Here is a 22,521-nt window from a genome sequence, read left to right as displayed (position 1 = left end):
CCTCCTTATCAGTTGTCTGTCTTCCTATTGCTTTAAGTATGTAAACAAATCTTTATTGAAATTATTTATTTATTTCATTTTTAAAATGGTGTTCAGACTTGTGCTTTTGCCTGTAGAAGCAAAGGGCATGGTTTTGAGAAACTGGTGTAATATTAATTGCAGGACATAATATTCCAAGGGTTTGTTTGAAAGTTTACTGTAACAATTCTGTCATGTTGGGGACTGCCAGTGGTAAACCTAGCTTATTTTGGGGTTGAGGCAAAGGTTCTGATATGAATGGTTAAAGTGAGGTCAGGGAGAGCATCTGTTTTCCAGGTCTGTATTTGTTCCTTCTGAGTGAGTTTAAGGAATGGCTGTTAAGTAACAGCTGTGTTTTGGTGTTGGTTTGTTGTCTGAGCTTGGTTTTTGTGTGGCAGAGGGGAATGTGGTGCTTTTTCCATCACAGGGAAAAAATTCTGCTCATGGTCAGATACTAACAGAAGTTGGTAACTGGAGAGAGCATCCTCTCTTACAATCTCTTATTCCTGAAATTCAGATTACAGGTATCTCTATTTAAAGAAAAAAAAATTCCATTTGAAGCCATTTCTAGTTAGAAAGATGACCTCTGACCTCTAGCAAAAAAACACAAGACTGAAGACAAGCAATGCAGACTGACATGCTTCATTGGCAGATTTGCCTGGGATGTTTTCTGACATGTCAGTTTTGCTTACAGCTGCAGGCCGGTAGGGAGCTTTGCTTCTTCACTGCACAACCACTTCTTGCACCTTTTTAGTTCAACTTCTGAAGTAGATACCCTTGAAAAGGTATGTATGTAATATATATAAGAAAAAATCATAATTTTCTGATTTTGAATATGTTTTAATATGCTATATACTGTAAGTTAAGGCTGACATGAGGGTTTTTTTGTTAGTCATTATTGTTACACTTAAGTTTGCTGGTTTTTGACATACTGTACAAATGGCTTGGGGAAATTAGCCCCCAAAGCCAACGCTTTCAGAAATTAATTATTTTTACTTTCAAAGACAAAATTACCATGCCTATAAAATTATTTTTATTAGCTTTATTTTCTCCCATACACATTCCCTTTTTTGCACCCTCTGTTATGAGTTTTCCACTATGAATGGAAATGCTGGTACTGTGGCAGCCCCTCTGCAGAGCATCTTGACTAGATTATTATTAAAGCAGCCCACTTCAGATTCCTTCACCTTTGGTCCCATTGCTGAATGTGGTTCATAGCCAGCCCTGTCCTCATTCATAAATCCAGTGTTGCTTTGCCTGAAATGCTAAGTATGAATCAAAATATACATAACATTATTTGGAAGGTTTAGTGGCAACTCATGTACTAGCCTGGTTTTGTCTTTAAAGTGTAAAATAAAAAGGTCATTTATATCCACTAAGGGTCAGCATTTAAAAAAAAACCCAAACCTAACACAAGTAGATTAAGGGAGGGGGCAGGGTGATCTGTGTGGAAAAAGTTAATATATTTTTCCAAAGAGTCTGTTGCTGCTGTCTTTTGCTGTATGTGTGCTTTTGAGGGGAGAAAACTATTGCAGCTTGCTTAGCAGTAAGGCAAAAAATAAGCAAACAAACAACCCCAACTCACCCATATTTAGCCAAAGTCTGATTTCTCCTAATTACCAATTCAAGCTCTAGTCTGGTTGAACACTTTGCACCTAAAGTGTTTATACTGACTGATTTCATGCTTCTCAGCTACTGGATTTTTAACTGACATTAGAATCAAAGTCAAGTGATGCTAAAAGTCAGGGTTTTGAAATTGGTGAAGGAAGAAATGCATTAGCATGGCATTAGGTGCCTATCATACTGATTTATCAAACAATTAAAAGCTTTAAAGACTAGTTAGACACGTTAATCTCTGCATACTGCTGCAGTCTGCTTTGCAGAGTAAATGGTACTGATTATCTCACTGCTGTCAATGTTCTTGAAGTTGCCTGTATATTAAGATTGAAGAAAACATACAGTATTGTTAAAAAACAAAATTAAGCTACATAATGAATAATATACTCAGTACAAAAATTATCAAGAGTTAAGGATTTTAATTAAAATAACACTTGTGCAGCATTAATGTTGTTCATTTTGGTAAATACATTGCCTACAGTTAATCTGTTATGTTTTCATCTCCTAAATTTGGCAACAGTTGTATGGACAAAGGTTTTATCTGATATCAAAGAAGCCAGAATTGCTAGAAACTTTTGTAGTTCTTCACTATGTCTGCTCTTCTCTCCTTTCTGTATCAGTAATCATACTGCATTCTCTTTTCAGTGCAGTGCTGTGTTTTCTTGCTAGCTCCTTATAAAGACATTTGAGCTTAAAAAATGAAGTAGCCTTAGATGCATGTTTTTCCTTTTCAAAGATGAGGGAGCGGTTGTGAAGTGCTCAGATTTCCACATTGACCCACCTGTTTCTCTGTTAAGTATCTGGACACAAGCTATTTTCATTTTATACTCCATGCATTTGTTTCTGTTGATATGAGTACGATGCCATTTACTTAAATGAAGGACAGACAGTGAGACTTGAGGGTCTAAGTCTGGTGAGGCATTAAGTCAATGAAATTACAGAAGTCACTGGGAAGCCTTCTAGAAGGAGCACGCAGCATGTGAGAAAAGCAAGGCCTGTTCTTTGAAGCTCATCAGCTATGCCTCTTAATTATCCAGAGAAATAGTTGCTGTGTTAGCCTCACCCTGGGGCTGAGCATGCTTGCTCTACAAAGCTTGAGGTCTCTGCTGTCTAGGCAATAAAACTAGTTCTAGGAATGAAAACTGCCTCCCCTCTGCCTGTCACAGCACTGCCAAATACATCAGAGGAAAATCAGTGCCTCATTACCACTGGTGTGTTTTTAGAAAGGGAAGAACTGTCTCTTATAAAGACTTTTCCTTTTCCAAGTACTGCAATAGAATGTATTTTCTGTGTCTGTTCCTTTAGTGGTTGCTATCTGCTAAACCAAGTCCTGTTGATGAAGGAGAAACGTCACTAATATGTGACTGTTTCCCAAGTGCTAGCAGCTGGTAAAGGCTGCAGCATTACCCTTTCAGAGGCTGTTGTGTTTTTGAGGACTCTTAAAAAAATGTATCAAAAACTACAACAGAAAACCAGCAAACCCTACCATGGACAAAATGTTACTGAGTGTCTGGTGTTGCTGACTATTTGCTGTTCTATCGTCTTCCAGACTTTTTGGAAATACCTGTGCACTGTATTGGGATAGCTCAGGCCCTTACCCACTGATGCAGTGGGAGGCTCTGATCCCATACTGTTTCTTCAGGCAATATCCTAGCTGAACTCTGAGAATTGCGCCTATGTGAAGAGTATGGTACTACCCAGAATGAAAGTTCTAGTGCTTGTATTTCCATGGATTGCTTATGCCTCTGTAGGGGAGCCAAGTGCAGTGGCATGGGTGTTGTAGTGCTAGTCATGACAGCACCAGGGGTAGTATTGTCCATATAAGTTCAACTTAAAAGATGACGAACTCAGTACTGGTGATACAAAAGCTTGTGATATGTTTTATTAACAGTGCCGGGGAAGTGTGAATAGTTGCATGTGACTTGCTGTGACCAGAGCCTTTAACTATTTTTCTTGTGAAAGCAATTACAGTCCAAAGTAATCACTACTGCCCATGAGCTCTCTCCTGCTCCTCTTAGGAAGGTGTGAGAGAATTGCAGCCTAATTTCCAATACAGGTGAGCCCATTTCTAGGGGAGGGAAACATGTTCTGGTTGTTTGTGAAGGCAATATTGTTGTTTAATCCATGGCTTTCAGTAATACCTGCTTAGGCTGTACTTGTAAAGTTAGAAGTTAATCATTTCATCTTCTTGAGCAGATAACCCAGGGGACGGAGGAATTATGCTATGTACAAGTAATGTTTATGATCACACAGAGCATGTTGATTATAAAAATAACGTGCATAGGAATTCCTTTAAAAGTTTTGTGCAATAAACTATTTTTGGTAAAGGGCTCAGTCTTGGTTTTCCTTTCACAGAGCCGGGCCGGCCCTGGCCGATGGTGCTCCGGGTGCTGAAGCGGCTCTGCGCGCGCCTCGACAGCCCCACCCCTGCTGTGGCGGCCCGTGGTCCCGGGTATCGGTTCTTCGCGCCTAAACTGGGCGCTGCTCGCCTTCCTTCACGGCCCAGCTCCCCAGCCCCGTGAGTTGCTGGCTGAGGCGGGGCCCAACCTTCCCGTCAGGCACCGGGGCGGAGGGCGGGGCGGGGCAGCTGCGGCTTTCTGTCAGGCAGCGGATCGGGCAGCCACGGCGTCTGGTGGGGCGGGGGCCTGGCGGGGTAGGGGGGGGGGAGGAGGAGGAGGCGAGACGGAAGCCGGGAGGCCGCTGAGGTACCGTCCCCGGAGGGCGTGCGGGGAGTGTCTGCGTGCGGCGGGCGGGACGCGGGCCGGGGCATGGAGCGGTGGGTCGGGGCCGCCGGGGGCTGGGGCTCCCTCTGGGGGGCTGGCTGGGGCCGCTGGCCGGGCTGGGAACTCTTGGCCGCCTGCGCGGTCATCGGCGCCGTGGGCTGGCTGCTGCGCCTGCTGGAGAGGAGGCCGGGCGGCCGCGGGGCACCGGCGGCGGCCATCTCCTCCCCGGCGCCCCTCTCCTCCCGGGCGCCGCTCTCTGCGGGGAGCCGGCGCTGCAGCGGGAGCCGCCCAGGTGAGAGACTCGGGGGAGGGCGGCGGGGGGTGGCGCTGCCTCTCGTTCTGCTGGAGAGGCGGCTGGGCACCGGGCACCGCCCGGGCAGGCCCGCGGCCGCTCGGACTCTCGCGCTTTCCTGTCTCCGCGCTCCCAGGGGTCTTCTCTTGCGGGTGGAGCTGGGGGCCGCCCGACCGCGAGCTCCTTCTCACCGCCCGGCTCGGCCCCGCGTCGGGCGGTGGCCTGGCCGCTCCGCGCCTTTGTCGCGCCGGCCTGGCGCTGCCCTCTTGCCGTCGCGCCCCTCTGCCCTGCCTGCGGCCGGAGGGACGGCTGCTGCCCGCTCCGCCCTGCTCTCGGCCCCTGTTTTGGCTCTCTGCTCTCGGAATTCTCTCACCCCGGCCCTGCCTTCCCTTGCCGGCTCTAGAAACGCATGTGCGATACACGTTCGTTTCGCGGTCCTTCTTTACTTTCCCTCTTTCTTACCCCCTCTCCCCCCTCATTTCTTTCAATCCTGGCATTTCCATAGCTTTCTGCCACGTAGTTCATAATTGTTCGCTAATTTGGCAGCATAGACGAAATAAGTGATGGAATAGTCACAGTTCTGCCATGTGCAAATCCGAGCAGTCAGAATACAGTGAAAAACAGGGCATGTCTCGTTTCATTCCTGCTTTAAAGAAGAAAATAAACTCTTAACTCGCGTTGCTCCTTTACTGAAGAATATAATGAGTAGTGGAATAAGATAATATTGCCATCCTTAAGTCAGCCATGCTCTCTTGGTGCTAGTCTGGATTTTTTTGGAGACAGATTCATTTTCGTATTGATGCAGTAGCACAAGGGGAAATAGGGCTGTTGGCCATTCTTCAAGATTTTGGTTGATTTGGAAGGAAGCTGAGATGTGCTTTTGTTATTCAAGCAGTTATTTGTATGTGTAAAACCCCTAAAGCGAACTCGTAAGACCTGTACTATACTAGGAAAAGTAGCTGTGTCAGTGGTGGCCATACTCTGGATCATTTGAAATGACATAAAATAAATTCTTAAGGTTCAAATAATCAGTTTTTGCACCTCCTTGCAGCAAATGATCAAAGGATTATCTTAAAACAGGCCCATCACTGTATCTCAGGTTTGCAAGTCACACCTTTTGCTTTGGGCAGATCAAAATAGGTGATGCAGTTAAAGAAATAATAAATGCTTATCTGTGTTAGCTGAAAGCTTAATGTCAAAACACAGCCTCATTTCATGAAACTTCTGTGTTGTCATTCCAACGTTTTTCCTGTTTCCACAGCTAGCTTACCATAGAAACCTCTTCATGCTAACAGTAGATTTTAAACCAAAGATTGCTTTCTCCTCTGTTGGGCTGCTTTGTCATTTTACTGATGTTATTTGTGCTGAGGTGTAACGGACACATGAAGTAAATTCTTCTTACATAGTTGATGAAAGTGATTTTAGGCACCAAGTTCTATCAAAACACAAGATACTGGAGAAATAATTTCTTCCCAACATTTTTTTTTACTTGAACACAAACCAAGAAGGAGGACTTTTGTGTGTGTGCCTGCATACTCGTGTACATGAATTATACTTAGGCAAGGGTCTGCTCTTCTGCAAATCATTGTGCTGGTTCTGAACCCTAACAGTAGGAGCATTTCCCAAGTTAATTCTTCAAGGCTTTACTTTGGCACTTTAAAAGTGCTTTAATTGAGCTGTTTTTGCGATAAACTTTCTTACCTCTGAGTTTTCATATTTATCATGTTTTTTTCACTTATGTAATTTCAGAAAGTAAAGCCTCAATTTGAACAGCAAGTTTTGACATTATTACCACTGACATCAGGGTCACATTTTATTCCTCAATTAAAATACAATGGCATCAAGTTTATTTTAAAAAAGAGGGTTAAAAAAAAAGTGGGAAGGTCTTTCACATCTGTCTTTTCAGTCTTATGGGTAAGTTAGTTAATGGTAACAATGAGGTTGCTTGGAGGTTCGGGAGTCATAAGGGAACTAGAATACTTCAGGGAGGTAGCTCAGCAGCATCAGCTGTGCCTTTGCCAGAGTTGGTTTTATTTTAAGCTGAAATACTTTAATTTCCCATCATTTCAGTGAGGTTCGAGCTAGTATTTGTGAACTTTCTGGGACTGAGGTATGTTCTCTAACCACAAGATGTTTAAATCAGACATTCAAAAAAGAAAACTCTCAAAGGAAATGGCACTCAAAGAAAACAAACTTTAAACTCTTGTAATGTCAAGTTGTAATAATATTTGAAAACCTAATTAAAGTTTTGCATTAACATATTTTTCCATAACATTTCCTGGAAGAATAATGTAATAGTTTTGAAGTCAAATTCCAGTGAAAATATTAGCTGGCTGTATTGACTAAAACATGCCTATAATGCCCAAAAGGTATGAAAACAGCTGTGTGTGTTTGGGTTTTCTAATGTAAGAAAAGTTTCTTAACCAGCTTAAACCTTGGGTAATGTAAAAAGCAGAATTGACATATTTAGTTTGTTGGTTTATTTTGTGATTGTGCTGGCAATACACATGGAAGAATAAGGGAGTTTAGGTTGCAATTCTGCCATGAAGATGCAATTTGGGAATTAATTCTGAGTTTGTACACTGACAAAATGAATAATTAATTTATTAGGATCTAGTATTTAGAGCGCTACATCCCTGCTGTGTTAGGTAGGGCAGCTGCTTATGGTTCAAGCCTCACCTTAGTTTCCCAAACAAGAAGGTTGTTGCCCATCAGAGTGGATATTGTGACTCATGTCATGATTGCTTGTCCAGCCTGTTCATAAAGTGGGAGAGCTCACAAGTTATGGACATTTCTCATGCTGCCCCATGCACCCACAAATGCTCTTTTGGGGACATTTAATTTAAGATTCCAGGTGATACTGACTTCATACCTGGGAGATTGCTTTGTCTCTAATGGAGTGAGATTAGGAGCTCTGTTGCTCCAAAGAAAGCATTATAGGAAAAAGAGAACTTGGTTCATGTGGAAAAGCTGCAAATGTGTGTTCTGGTAGTCATAAGTTTCATAAATTGAGTATGACATTTGGAAGAACTAAGGTGTCGTACATGCCTGTCCAAACCAGTATAACCCATAAAATGGCTAGGCAGTGAAGGACAGGCCGGTTTACGGAGGGAGGGAAAGCAAGCTGGAGGAACACAACAGCCCAATTGTTTCTATCCTATTTGTAAACAGTATACAGCAGGAAAAAGTCAGCGTTTTTGTGGAGATCCATGGATGTAGTATCTGGTGAAATAATTTCAAAGCTTCATATGTTCTTGAGCTGCCCAAATAGTATGTTTTTCAGTTGTGTTTTTCACAGCAAGAAGTCTGTATTGGTATTGTGTTCTTTTCAGTATCTGCTTGCTGAACTGTGAGGATTACATGGAGGGACATGGGCTGGGGGACTTCAGTATTGTACCAGAGAGAAGGATTTTCCTTTGGAAATGGAGAAATTGTTCCAGCTCCTGCTCTTTGTCAGAGAGGGAAATATGAAAAGATCAGTTGTTGTCTTCTGGCTGTTTGCTCTCAAAACAGGGGCTGGGAAACAACATATTGTGTAAATAGTTCCAGCCTTGCCTCATGGCCAGCGATACGCTCCCCTGGTTGCTGCATCATACAGCAGCAGCGTCATACATGCCTTACACTTTTTTCAGCTATTTCTTAGGGAAATAATAGAAATAGTGCTGTGCTTTTAGCTGTGGGTGCTTCCTAACTGGAATCTCTTACTGGGGCTAGCTAGCTAGTCATCATCTTGTGTTCCATTATATATATATTTTTTTCCTTTCTTGGTGGGAATAAAATATTTATTTCTCAGCCTGTGATAAATTTTAATGCACAAATACTCTGGATTGAATTCTCAACTCCAGAAATCGTCATGAAATTTGAAAAGGACAAACAAGAATAAAATGCAAGATGTAAATACTTTTTCAAGCACTTGTGAAAGGAGAGGAAGTAAACTTTTGGTGTAAGTATGACAGTTTAAAAGTGTTTTTAAGTTGAAAAGTATTTGTCTTCTCAGCAACTGCGATAATCTCTGCAGAATCAAAAAATTGTGATTAGGCACCTTTTTCCTTGGCTTTAATACAGCATTTGAATGGTAGGGAAAAAAAGTTGTCATCTTCTTTACAGTTTCTCTCCTCTGTTTTGCCTTTCCTATAGGTGAAATAACAATGGATGCAATATTGTCCCGATTGAAGCAGCTCAGCCCTGATGAGCTTAGAGAAGAAATTTTAAGGGCAGGACTGAAATGTGGGCCCATTACCTTGACAACTAGGTTCACTTTTGAAAAAAAATTGGCTCGGTTTTTGTTGGAGCAGCAAGGAGTGTCGGAGGAAAAAGGCTCTGCTCAGTCAGAGGAGGCTGCTGGAAATGCCCCATCTGATGGCAGCCGAGCAGAAGCACAAAAGGCTTTGAAATCCACAGCAGTGAATCACAACGGTCATGGAGGTGCTTCTGAAGAGGCAGACTTTGGGTACTGCGTAGGTCTCAACCCTCCAGAAGAAGATGCTGTGATGCATATGAACTGTTCGGCTCTAGCCTGTGGAGCAGGGTGTGCTGATTCACAGATTGGTACTCAGACACCCTCCAGAGATCCTCCACTGTTCTATGGTGTTTGTCCAGTTTATGATGACATATTGGCAAGGAATGGTAAATACTCATTTCCTTTGTTTCCAGTGATAAGCAATTTACAACCATGTCTAAATATGCCACCTTCTATATAGCAGGTGATACAAACACCACTATATTAGTATTTTAAGCATTGTTTGAAGTATTTTTTGATGCTGTAAGTACTGGATCTTTTGAGGCATGGAAACACACAAGACATCCCAGCTGTTCTGTAATAATGGTTGCTACATATGAGGATCCTCTACTAGATAAAAGAAAAACACTATAACTCCTCAAGAATAAAAGAATAATCCTACAAATAAACAATCAAAAAACTAGTTACATGGTCATTAGTTAAAGCTTAAATGATGTAACAGATGTTGTGTTTTCCTTTCTATCATAATGCCAAATGGTATCTGGAAGCATCAGTCATTCTGCTATGTTTTATTGATGAATACTGCAGTAAGGAATTTCTGAATTACTTAGTGGCAGGATTACAGTAGTGCGTAAGGAGTCTTTACTCTGAGGCAGTAATAAGTATCCTTTCTCATAAAAAGCATATTCAGACACCATAATTTGAATAAGTTAATGCAAAAGGAGAGGAAGGAGAAGGTTTTGATTAATATCTAAGGTTCTGTGTAGAGATCAAGGTTGTGGTAGTGGAGCTTTCTGAACAAAAGAATGGAAAGTAGTGCAGGGTGAATAGGCTCTAAATCTGCTTTTCAGTCTGGATGAGAAATACTTGTTGAAGCTGGCCCACCTGTTTAAAAGGATATACAAATATTGTTTGATATGGATGGCCAGACACTGTATAGGTATCACTTCATGTTAGCTTGAGTGTGTAAAGTTACTTTCTCAGTGTCAGAGGAGAAGGGAATTTGATTCTTATGTCATGTTTGGTAGAGAAACAGTTTGAGACCAGAGCTCAAAGGATAGTCTGAGGCTTTTGTAACCTGTCTCTAGGAACAAATCTGAGATTATTGAAATAACTTTGGTTGTACTTTGTTTCAGAGAGAATACATGTTTATGAAGATAAAAAGGAAGCTCTCCAAGCTGTTAAGATGATTAAGGGTTCCCGTTTTAAAGCTTTTTCAAACAGAGAGGATGCTGAGAAATTTGCTAAAGGAATCTGTGATTATTTTCCATCTCCAAGCAAGTCCTCTTTGTGTTTGTCTCCAGTGAAAATGGGATCATTTAACAGAGGTAAGTGAGGATATTCATCTGTGTACAGTAGATGGAATATACAGTCTATTAATATTTTATGAGAGGAGAAGCAACAACTTCAAAACCAATACACTAATAACAGGAAAAAAATTCAAAGGGTGAAGCATCTTAATAAATCCCTTCAGAGTGGTAGTGTTTAAGATAAACTGTAAAAAAATGTTAGATCACAGCTCCAGAGCTTACTCACGGAAGAAAATTACTGTATAAATGGATACGACAGCCAGAATTTAATGAGGGGTTTTTTTTCTGTGAAATATGTTAGGAACAGAATAAAATGCAGGTATTATTTTTTTTTAATTCAGATCTGGTTTTACTTCTGTATGAAATAACAATTGTCACTGGATACACCGTTCTCTAAGTTAATTGATGCTTTTCCATCAATTTAACTCCCAAGTTTATGTACAGAAATTATAAAAAAGAAAAGAGGTAGAGTATGTTGGAATCCTGCCATTTCTTTTGAAAAGAACTACCACAGAGGTAAATTGGAGCCCCAGGAATCAGTAGAAAGACTTGTGTTGTAATGCATAGGGTTTGTCCTTCAGGGTATGGTTTCTGTGGTCTGTGTGACAGTAAAGAAACTGGTTACTTTCAAAGCAGTTGTTGTTACTCTGGTTTGCACAAATTTTAGACTAAAGATGTTGCTATCATAAAGTTGAAATATGGGTAATAGCCTGCTTAGATATGTTGCCTGTTAGTCTGTGGTTGTATTTGCTAGGATTTGCTTTTACTCATGAACTTCAGGATTTTCAGGTTTAAAAAGACGCTGATAAAATCACACAGTGTATGAAAACTACTTAATTGTTGCGTAAGTGCAGAAGTAAAATGGCAAAAGCTGATCATATTCCACAGTGTTCCCACTTACTAGATTAAAGGGACTCAGGAGTCACATAACCAATAAAGCAGTTTTAATATTCAGAAGACTCTTGTTAAATTTTGCTTTTACGTTTGCATGGAAGCAGGTTGGTAATTATAAAATTTACCAGTTCCTATTAAAGTCTGGAACAGTTTTACAGATTAAGTCATATTCTCCTCTCTCCCTATTACTGACTACTAGTATTTTAAATGCCTTTTCTTTGACAATTTTTTAAATTCTCCTACATTAAAGATGCAAAGTTCAAACATATTTTAAAGTTTATTTTCATGAACTGGGTTTGAAAATAGTGGTCACTGAAAAGATACAGCTAGAAACATCTTACTTGTGTTTTGATAGATGGCTTATGTTCCCCTGAGACTGAAACTGCTAATAAGGAGAGAGCCAATAGTTACAAAAGTCCACGTACTCAAGACCTTACTGCTAAACTTCGGAAAGCTGTTGAGAAAGGAGATACAGCAACATTTTCAGAACTTATTTGGAGCAACCCTCGCTACCTGATTGGGTCAGGAGACAATCCCACAGTTTTACAGGTAAAGAAAACAAGATAAAGATGCAAATTCTGGTTTCAGGATTGAGCTTTGAGGCCTGAGAAATGGAACTGTGAGGAATGTTGTTTCCTCGTCTTTTGTTGAGATACCTTGTTCCACCAGTGCAGGGTTTCCCAGTGTTTCTTGGTGCTGGCTGAAAGCCGAGTGCAACATGGCAGTTGTTTGTCTTGTGTAGGTCATCCATTGTAAGTGTGAGTTCGCTTTGCTCCAGAAGAGCTGGAGTGAAGAAACTGAGCATGCGTTTCTTTGGGGGAAGAATACTTTTATCCAGTCATGAAAGAATAGTCTTGACTTCATATTTTGTTGGTCTCTTCCAGATAATTCCAATCTTTTTTGAATAGAATGGTTTTTAAGGAACAGGGTAGTGCCTAGGCTGTAACTAAGGTGTTCCTGCAGCATTGCTTACCTAGGCACCACCATTACATTTCAAAATCTGCTCTGCATCTAAGATTCATGTATAGGGCACCATTTAGCAGACACTGACAATCTTACTTTAACAAATTACTTCTATCAGACCAGCTTTGTGATGTTGTTGAAATGCTGTATGTAATAAATTACAGCCTATCCCCTCTTATTATGTGATATCCTAATAAACCTTCTTGGCTACATTTTACCCTAGATTTTAAAAAAAGACTATAGGTGAGTGTAAGAATAATGTTAATTTTAAGAATAATGTAGCTATAAAGATGAGTAAGTCATACAATGTACTGCAGTACTGAGTGTTTATGTACTCTTTTGTAATCATTTTTCCTAATATTAAGAAACAACAATCTAAATGTAAGACTCAAGAGTGGGAACCTTTGTATTTTCACAGGTAAATCAGTTAAGTGTGTGGGCCTAAGAAAGCTGTTTAGATACCAGTTTGTTCTAATGGTGTTTGTTGGGTTGGTTTGAGTTCTTTTTTTCCTTTTTTTTTTTCTTTTTTCAGGAAGGGTGTAGGTACAATGCCATGCATGTTGCTGCCAAGGAGAATCAGCCTGATATCTGCCAATTATTACTGGACACCTTGGAAAATCCTGAATTTATGCGGCTTATGTATCCGGATGATAATGATGTCATGCTGAAGAATCGCATCCAATATATTGTTGACCTTTACCTTAACACACCAGATAAAATAGTAAGATTTGAAGCTTTGCCTGTTTCTTCTAATTATGGAAACAACTTGGAGGTGTTAAAGATGTGTAATGGCAAAGGAAAGAGCATAGAATGGTGCATATCTAGTAAAATGAGCTATTAATGAGTATTGTGGGGTTTAATAATCATTAATCTACAATATGGTGGGAGAAAAATCTGTTAAGAACTCAGAAGTGGTCATGGTGTCTATTTACTTTTCCTAGTCTCAAGGTAAAATAAGCAGACTTTTATCTTCTTTCCAAATCTATGTGAATTTTCCTTCTTCCCCACTGCAGGGGTTTGATACTCCGTTGCATTTTGCCTGCAAATTTGGGAATTTGGATGTTGTTAATGTGCTTACCTCACACCCAGCTATTGTGAAAAATCCAAGAAATAAATATGATCAGACTCCAGCAGAAGTAAGTCTCCCCACATCCACAACAAAACTAAAACAATCAAGTTCAAACTTTTAGTAACTACTTTATGATCCAAGGCTTGTAGTAAGATACTAGTGTGACAATTAGAGTGTTAATCTTTGATACTGTATCTGGGCAAAAGTTCTAGATTTTATGATTTGCTACTGGTTTTTTCCAGTATCCTTTTTAAGGGTGTGGATACATTTCAGTGGGTTGTTCTGCCCTGAATTGAAAGTACTAGATGTGATGGCTAGAGCCCAATTATGTGACTATTTGAAGAGAACACACACTGCAGTTGATGTAAGATCGATGTCTTACCCTTTACTAACAAACAACTACAATTTTTTTAACAGGTAGTTTGTGAAAGAAGCAAGAATAAATCTGCAGAGTTAAAAGAAAAACTAAGGGAGTACTTGAAAGGTCTGTGTTCACACAACTCTTTGTTGTCTTCTGTTTGCTCTCTGTAGCATTCCTGTTCATATATGATGCTGCTGTAGAGTGGTGTGAAAAAACAGAGAGAAACTCTAAAAGTGACAAGGAACAGAAAACTTTTCCTATTTTAATTACATGGTCAGAACTCTTAGTGTATGGATCACAAGGTTATCCTCATAGCTCTGTAACATAGGCATGGCCCTTGTTTTATTCAGCGAGCCTGAAGCAGAGAGCATAATCTGAAAGGGAAGACAGGACCTTTATGGAGCAAGAGATTTGTCACACTGGGGAGTCATGTAATTTCTTAACACAGAACTCTTCAGTCATTTTGTCACATGTGATTTTAGGTATTTGCAAAAGGTTTTGAAATTTCTTGAGGATCCTTAGGGGAGGGAAACGTGTATCAGTGCAGGTATTTTTGTGTTTGAGAGAGAAGGGAGCCAGTACTAAAATACAGTCTGTAACAGGCAATAAATATTGAAACAGTGAGTTTGAATTACAAGTAGTTTTCCTAAGGAAATAAAGTCAGATGGTTAAGTGTATGGGTGTATTGATGTTCTAGGAAGAAGCAGCAGGCTTATGTAACATCAACTTTTTAAGAAAGCTTTGTATTATTTATTTTAGGTCGATTCTATGTACCACTCTTGAGAGCAGAAGACAATTCCTCAGCTCCTGTAATCGGTGCACCGTGGTCACCCGATCAGACAGACGATAGCCCCCAAAGAACTTTCTCTAAATACACTGGAAGCCCCAAAGATCCAGTGTTGTCAATAAGAGCTTTTGCAGGCCCCATGAGCCCTTCAAAGGTAAGGAGAGAATTTCATATGACTCTCAGGCCTATTTTTTTTCCATTTTATTAATGAAGAACCATGAGAAGATCCACCCATGGTTCATTGTGTGGTGTAGCTTGTTCCTCATACAGACTGCGTCTCTCTTTTGAAGAGATGGATTTTCCTCCATAGAGAAGCAGCACAGAAACTTTTAAGTATTTCTTATTGCTGAAAGCAGAAATGTGTGGTATAAATAAGAAGAGCAGAAGTTCAGTCAAAAGGAAGTTGTTCTTTTCTTTTTCCTGTTGGAAGCTATTCAGAAGCACTCTTTGATAAACTTTGCATTGCCTTACAGATAATTGCTCTAACTTTCTAATCTGAAACAAAGCCTTTCAGTGCAGCTATGAATTGGTTCAAAAAATCTTTTCTCACTTCTAGAAGTTGACACTGGATGTTAGAAGCAGTTTATCACCTCTGTTCATTGAATTAACATTAATAGATTTTTATAAATGGAAAAACTGATGACCAAGCAGGAGGTACTGGGATAGTCTGGGAAAAGTATTGATTGTATGGTAGAAAAGCAAAATCTTTAGTTTTCAGGAAGAACGCTTGGATTCCAGTTAAATACAAACGTACAGGCATTTCTTTGACAGATCTGTTTAATATGGACATGCTGGAAGTTAGACAGCTTTAGAAATGGTAAATAAATAGAATTGAGGACTTTCATATAATCACAGACTGGTTTGGGTTGGAAGAGACTTTAAAGATCACCCAATCCCACCCCCTGCAATGGGCAGGGACACCCTTCACTAGCCCAGGGTGACCAAGGCCCCATCCATCCTGGCTTTGAACCCTGCCAGGGATCTGGGGCAGCCACGATGTTCTGTCATCTAATTCTTGAATTCTTCAGGACTGTATTTTACCCAAATTAATGCTTTTTCTTCTAAACATGTTCCTTGGCTGATCTTCTGTTCCCCTGACAGAAATGTAAATATATTTTATACTCTGAAAAATTAGGTTTAAAAATGCATTAGGGTTTAAAAAATGCATTCTTGTGATTGCTGACAGATACTCTTAATGTCTGATTGTCATTCTTACCCATCATTGATGATTTTTGTCTTTATAAAGGCATAAAGTTTGGGAGTTCACAAAAATGTGTTAGTTTATTCTCTTCAGGAGTTCAAATTCAAAACAGATGGCAAGAATGTATTCTAATAATTGTAGCAGGTCTGGGGAATTACATACATACAAAAATATCACCTTTGCATCCTAGAAACCAGTGACCAAGAAAGCATTTGTAATTAAACAAAATCGTAATGGTGTGGCAAAATTCTAAGTCATAGTTCTGTTTCCTGCTGCACACAAATTAAAACTAGGCAGATTTGGTACTTATACAGTGTCCTTTCAGATGGTTGTATGCTGTGGTCCTTAACAAGCAGTTGTGAGATCAAAATAGCCCCTAATAGTTGGGGGAGTAACTTTAGATCCAGTACAAAATACTTTACAACCAGAGTTGAGCAATACTTGAGTTGTTTACATGTAGACAGCAAACAACTAAATGCCTTCTGGACCTATGGGGACACATTTAGGCAGCACTGAGTTAGCTGCTTATTGTGGGGGCAGGTTTTTAAAAATTATTCCTGGTTTTTTAAAGGCTGAAGAATTCCGCAGGCTCTGGAAGACTCCACCCAGAGAGAGAGCTGGCTTCTTTCACAACGTCAGGAAATCTGATCTGGAGAGAGGTGTTGAAAGAGTTGGAAGGTATCTAAGAGAGTGTTGGTATTAAAACTTAGTGATAGACAAAGCAATTAAAAGCAAAAAACTTGTGCTGAGAATGTGGTTATTACTGAACAATATCTTAGGGCAAAAATTGCTGGTAGAAATATCTATGAAGTATATTGTAGTTGGTTTTTTACTGTGTTTTTGAGTAAACAAAATAGCTAAGTGTCAGGGCTAGCTTTCTTAGCTTTGGAAATAAAAAGATACTTTACCTATACTAACATACTGATGGTATGTATAGAATGCTTTTCTCAAACATCTACTTGCCTGATTTGTCAGCAGATGTAAAATGATGCGTAGCTTTCTTTTGCTGTAAGATGGGGGATTGTTAAAAACAAGCAGAATGAACAGAACCTAACACAAATGTGCTGCTTTATTATAGAGGCTGTGTGTTGTGATATGTGTCTTTGCTGTTAAACTACCTTGTATCAGTAACCTATGGAAAAAAATACTCTTTTAAGAAAAGAGCTGATTAGATTCCTTTCTTTAAAATAACCCCTCACTTCCTCCTGCCTTCTCCCATTTCCAAACAGAAAAAGCTATTGAATGGAGTATCATTCAAATTATGCCTACATCAGTGGGGATTCATCTCTGTCTGATGTCTAGATACACTCAGCTTAAAAATAGCAGTATTTATGGTGCCAACTGTAAGAATAGTAGATTGAATTCAAAAAATATTCTAGAAAAAATCAGATGATAGTGTGTTTGCTGGGGATGTGTATATCGCTTTCGCAGACTGTTGATTGTTGCAGAATTGTGTTGCCTAGTTGCACGTTTGTACTCCTGTTACTAGCTGATAAAATGTGTTCAGAAAAGTTCTTGTCCAATTACTACTTCTGTCTTCACAAATGATCCGTTTTATTTTATTTATTGCAGGGAGTTAGCTCATGAGCTGGGGTTCCCGTGGGTTGAATACTGGGAATTTCTGGGCTGTTTTGTTGATCTGTCTTCCCAGGAGGGGTTGCGAAAATTAGAAGAGTACCTGAGTCATCAGGAAATGAGCGAAAAGGCTCAGCAAGAGACAGGGGAAAATGAAACCTGCAATAGATATAAAACTCCACATCCTTCTGGTAAGAAAACAGCGAATGCTACGAACAACAAGTTGTACCTAGGGAGAAGAGGGAGAGAAAAAGCTTGGTGCCCAGGGGAAGTAATATTCACCTGTTGCTATTATTAATCTGTTATCCAAACAGTCTGGTTATAGTATTGAAGAAGTAGCTACAGCAGTGTGAACATACGAGAATTGGAACAGACTTCCTTAGATGTTCTCAGTCTTTGATATGAAGTACTTTATTTGATTGTAGCCTGCATGTTAAATTCCTGTAAGAAAATCTCTGGCTTAAGTAAGTTTTTACTCAGAGTATTTGGGGATTTATTTTAAGAATATGGACTTTTGTAATCCACAGATACAGAGTAAATAACTTATTTTAAAATGAAAGAGTAATTCTTTACAGTTGAGGGGAAAGACATGCTGAACAGAACCCAGGAAAGCTTTTATACCTTCTTAGACCACTGCTTGCCACGTGTTTGTGAAAAGCAGGAACTAGTCCCAAATCTTTGTGCTTCTTTCTCCCTTCTCTCCTGTGTGATAGTAGATCAGAAGGGGTTCTGGTACTGGGATAAACGTGGGCTGACAAGACCCTGAAGGAAAGTCACAGGACTAGTTATAAGCCTTTGTGCTTTGCAAGAGATGAAAACTTCAGCTACTCTAAATTAATAACATTTTCCTACCCTGCTCTGCTTTATCCCAACTTTATCCTTCATTACTGGTTAATGATTGCAGTGAGGAGTGTAGGAAATGACCAGGATAGAAAAGGTTATTTGCAAAAAAGATACAGCCATAGTGTTGTTGATTTTGCATTTGAAGCTTTAGTTAGGTTAGTTCATGCTGTTGCATACATGAAATTAGAGTTTCAATAGAGTAAGGTGTAAAGACTCTGTATTTGTTCCTCTTTTATTTGGCCCTCTGTTGAAAATCTTCTCCTGTCTTGCTGTTTGTTTTTTTTTAAATTGTTTACAGGCAAGAGTAAAAAGTGCTGCAATTCCATTTCTGTTGGAGCATTTTTGGATGAGGATGATGATGATATGAGCTTAGAAGAAATTAAAAACAGACAAAATGCAGCACGGAACATCAGCCAACCTATTGTGTCCAAAGAACCCAGCATCAATGCTCTCGGGGATGCTGAGTGTGACATCTTGTCAATGGAGCGTGCGGTGAACATCATAGAGACATCAGATCACCCCAGGCACTACGAGAAGGTGGCTCCTTCCAGCAAAAATGGATTTTGTAACCCTGTGCCCAGTGAAAGGATAATTGATGGTGGAGATCACTTGCGTGATGGAGAAGAATGCCTTGTATCGCCCGTCTCCAATTTGATGTCAGAATTTGAAAGCCTGTCATTCCAAGAACAAGAAGTAGTGGGAAAATCAATTAACATCAATGAAAAAACTGAGAAGGAGAGAATTCTGGCTGAAGGAACGAGGCAGGTGAGAATATCCAAGGACCATCTGGATAAGACCTGCTATGCGGTTCCACTGGCAAGTTCTTCTGAGCCAAACGTTACAGGGAGACCTAGGGAGACCAAGCTAAGGACAGAACACAAAGTGCCACCAGAAAAGGAGAAACTGCCTGTGGAATCTGCAGCTCAGACTAACGAGACGCAACAACGTCAAGAACATTCTTCCCAGAAATTTCTTCTGAAGGCTTCACCTGCAAATGACAATTCTAAGAAGTTATTCCTGCTTGGGTAAGAATTACCTTTTTTCACATTCATTTGTCCTTTGGTTTATGTATGCTTTTGATACAATCAGTGACAGCAGGGTTGACATGATGTGATATTAAGCAACACTGTGTAGTCAACCTTGACTTGAAGTGTTTCAGTGCTTGTGCAGCAGCCGTACATTTCTCTTACAAGAAATTACCTAAATACCGTACCTAAAACAGAAGGAAGAAGTCTTTGTTTCCAGAGCAGTTTTAGTTGCCTTTGTTGCATACTGTTCATCTGACAGGCTTGTGACTTCATGATGCGCCTGACTTAGTTTTACAGAGTGTTTAGTTCACTGTTCAGATGAAATTTAAAAAAAAAAGGGGGGGAGAACAAGTGTGTAATAATGAACAATCATTTATATGTGGGCCTGCTGGAAAGAAGTTCTTAGAGAAGCCCTGTTTATAGAGCAGCATGGGCCATTTGTTTGCTTATATAAAAAATAAATGTTTTAGAACTGGGATGTTTTATTGCCTGAATAAATACATAGTTCTCTTTTCATCTACTTGTGTTTATATTCTAGGGAGCAGCCCTCGAAGCTGGATAGTGATGTCTTAGCAGCTATAGAAGGAGTAGAGCTTGATCCACAGAAATACCCGATTACTTACAAATGGAAACATGCAGTGCAGTCCTACTCTTCATCTGACAGGCAAAGGTATTTCTGCAAATTCAGTCAAATGATTTGAAATAGAATTTTTAATGGGTCAGCTGCAGAGCAGCTTGAATAGCTGGAACTTCAGGTCTTGTTGCTCACAAAAACCTTGTTTTAAATACTCATCTCTGTTAACTATTAGTGTTTCTCTGAAAATAATCACCAGGCCTCTTCGGCCAGTGTCTACTAACAAGGAGAGTTTACTGGTGCTGCAGTCAGATTCCTTCCATTACACTGCAGTTCCAGAGAGCTGTACAGACAAATCAGAAAATGAAGGCCTCCAGAGCCTAAGTGTTTTCCAGTTGGCAAATGTCTCAGTTCATGGATTTGTAACTTCGCATTTGGATCCTTTATTGGTCTTAATAGTAGTTCTGACATAAGTTGGTAATTGTCTCTTGTGGATGTTGTATTGCTTTGAGGTAGAGAGGTGGTACCGGTGATGTTAAAGTGAATGTAGTATCTTCAGGCATCATTTATTGCTATGGTTATTTTTACCCTCTATTGCCCCAGCCCAAAGGGATCGTTAGTGTGAGCAATGTTGTGTGTTAAGTTTTTAGAGAGAATTGTCATGTTTTCCTCCACAAAGGCTGGAAGCTGACTGCATTTGTTGGGATGCCTGAATACACGTTGCACTGGTTCTATGGCTTTTTTGAATGCTGTTGATTTGGGGGCCCCAAAGCACAGTTTTCATGCAAGGGCCTTCTTTTGGTAATTGTTTTAAGAAAATTTAGTTCCAGTGTGACAGACAGCAGTCAGAACATGGAAGAGTCCCTTGCTTAGCCAGCCTACAGTTTATATAGTCATGTTTGAGAAAACATGAAGCTCATTATGCTTGTTCTGTGATTCCATGTGGAGTAGGACCAGAGAAATCCTTTCATAGGCTTGGCTGATACAGTGCCCTTGTATCATTTTTCAAAGTCAAATCTTCTGGTCCCCTGATTTGTGTGATTAATTTTTTTCTTGAAAGGAATAGGCTAATTATCAGAGGTTCCTCATTCATCCCATTTTTCTGAATGCCTCTTTTAGCTAGGTATTCCTCCTGTCTTTAGCTAGATGTGATTGCATCCTGTTACACTATGCCTCATCAACACCATACATCCTAATTTGATATATCTGTTGCGTGGTTACTCCTGTGGAGAAAAGTTCCCATCTGGCTGGAAATACGGGTAACACATTTTTCAGGGATGCAGTTCCTTTGCAAATCACCCAGTGTTACAATCCAGAACTACTTCAAATGTTCCTGAACGAAAAAAGAATGAGCTCTTATTCCAAATTACGGATAAAAATAGAATAGTGGTTAAAGCTGTCTTTGGAAAGCTGTCAAAAATGGACAGTGTCAATGCTTTTTTTTTCCCCTTGGAAATGAAAATACCTTATTTAACGGTACAGGAGAAAGATCTGTGAAATCACTATAAAAATAATACAGAATTTGATGGTAAAATTTTCTGCCCCGTGACTCAATATATTGATATTACGCGTTTCACAGTATGTAGGCAATTAGGACAAAATACTAGACTATTGTTTGTGTTTAATGATTCCTTAATTATGTTTCATATTCTCTGGAAGCATTATATTTTATGTTCATAGCATATACTGCAAATATATACACATAGTTTCCAAAAAGCCTAGTTATGACATTAAAAAAAAAATCTGTGGGGACAGGCCAAGGGGCAATGGCTATATTAAAATGCTATATTAAAAAAATGCTATTACTTCTGTGGCATCCAGACATAAATTGTATTTAAGAAGGAGGGGGAAATTGTGCTCAGCCACAGCTGTGGCACTCACCAGGCTCAGGTCAGCTTTGGTCTTGATACCCTTGTCTACTGGGGGCATTGGACTAAAATTGCCCAGGGGCTCTGCAGCACCCTGTCTCAGTGCCCACGTGGAGCAGATGACATCTGACTGACGAGGGCCTGTGCCTGTGTGTATTAGTAGTGCTCTCACTGTTCCATCTCAGACCTGTCTTTTACCAGGGCTGTTTTTTCTCTGCTGGTGCCTGATTTTGAAGACCTACAGCATTGATCCTGCACAGAAGCTCTCCTCTCCTTAGTGCAGTTTTCTAAACAAAATGCAAAATAACTTTTTGTTTCTTTTCTTTCAGTTGGCCAAGTCCAGCACTGAAGTCAAAATTCAGGTCTCAAACTATCGCTGCCGGCCTTCCAAATGCTTCAGTGTATTCCAATTCAGGAAGAAACAGCCCCGTACCAGGAAGCCCGGGGAAATACAGCAATGCTGCCTCCTTTGCACCGGACCCTGGGAGTCCTGGGCGCTACAGTCCAGCCTGTGTCAACCACGCTCTGTTAAAACTGCGCTATTTTTCAGAGCCTCCTGCCCACTAAACTACAATTCCTCTTCCAGGGACTTTGGGTTATATTTTAATTGTTAGAGTGGAGGAAAAAAAAACTACAATGTTACTAAAGTGACATGAGGTTTGTACTTGGCTATTTATTTTTCCTCAATTGAGGACAATTCTATGTTTAAAAAAAAAGGAATCTATGTCTTTACACCACATGCGAGATAGATAGATTATTGGTGATACACAACAGGTTAGTGACAGTCAGTGCGGTTGTCCAGTAGCTCTGAGTTAACCCCCATTGCCAGTAAAGCTGAACCTCCACTTAGAAATGGTGGTATTGCACTGTCAGCAGTTGTCATCACTGTAACAAACCTGTTAGCCCTCAGCTGCATTTCTTTTGCTTGGACTGTCTGGA

General features: G+C 40.1%; 1 protein-coding gene across 1 annotated transcript; it reads left to right on the top strand.

The window, feature by feature from the left end:
* Positions 1-4,388: 4,388 nt before the first annotated feature.
* Positions 4,389-22,234, top strand: ANKLE2 (ankyrin repeat and LEM domain containing 2). The gene is made up of 13 exons (XM_084272113.1): positions 4,389-4,650; positions 8,788-9,276; positions 10,246-10,437; positions 11,669-11,862; positions 12,809-12,997; positions 13,290-13,412; positions 13,763-13,829; positions 14,466-14,647; positions 16,266-16,372; positions 17,267-17,460; positions 18,411-19,137; positions 19,679-19,810; positions 21,912-22,234. Exons 1-13 carry the CDS (start codon positions 4,404-4,406, stop codon positions 22,147-22,149), a joined length of 3,081 nt encoding a protein of 1,026 aa, XP_084128239.1. The 5' UTR covers positions 4,389-4,403; the 3' UTR covers positions 22,150-22,234.
* Positions 22,235-22,521: the final 287 nt, after the last annotated feature.

Source organism: Gallinula chloropus, assembly GCF_964237585.1.
Source record: "Gallinula chloropus genome assembly, chromosome: 17".
In the NCBI taxonomy this organism is placed as follows: Eukaryota; Metazoa; Chordata; class Aves; order Gruiformes; family Rallidae; genus Gallinula; species Gallinula chloropus.
The sequence above is the reverse complement of the archived record's forward strand: the minus strand, read 5'-3'. Positions and strand labels throughout refer to the sequence as shown.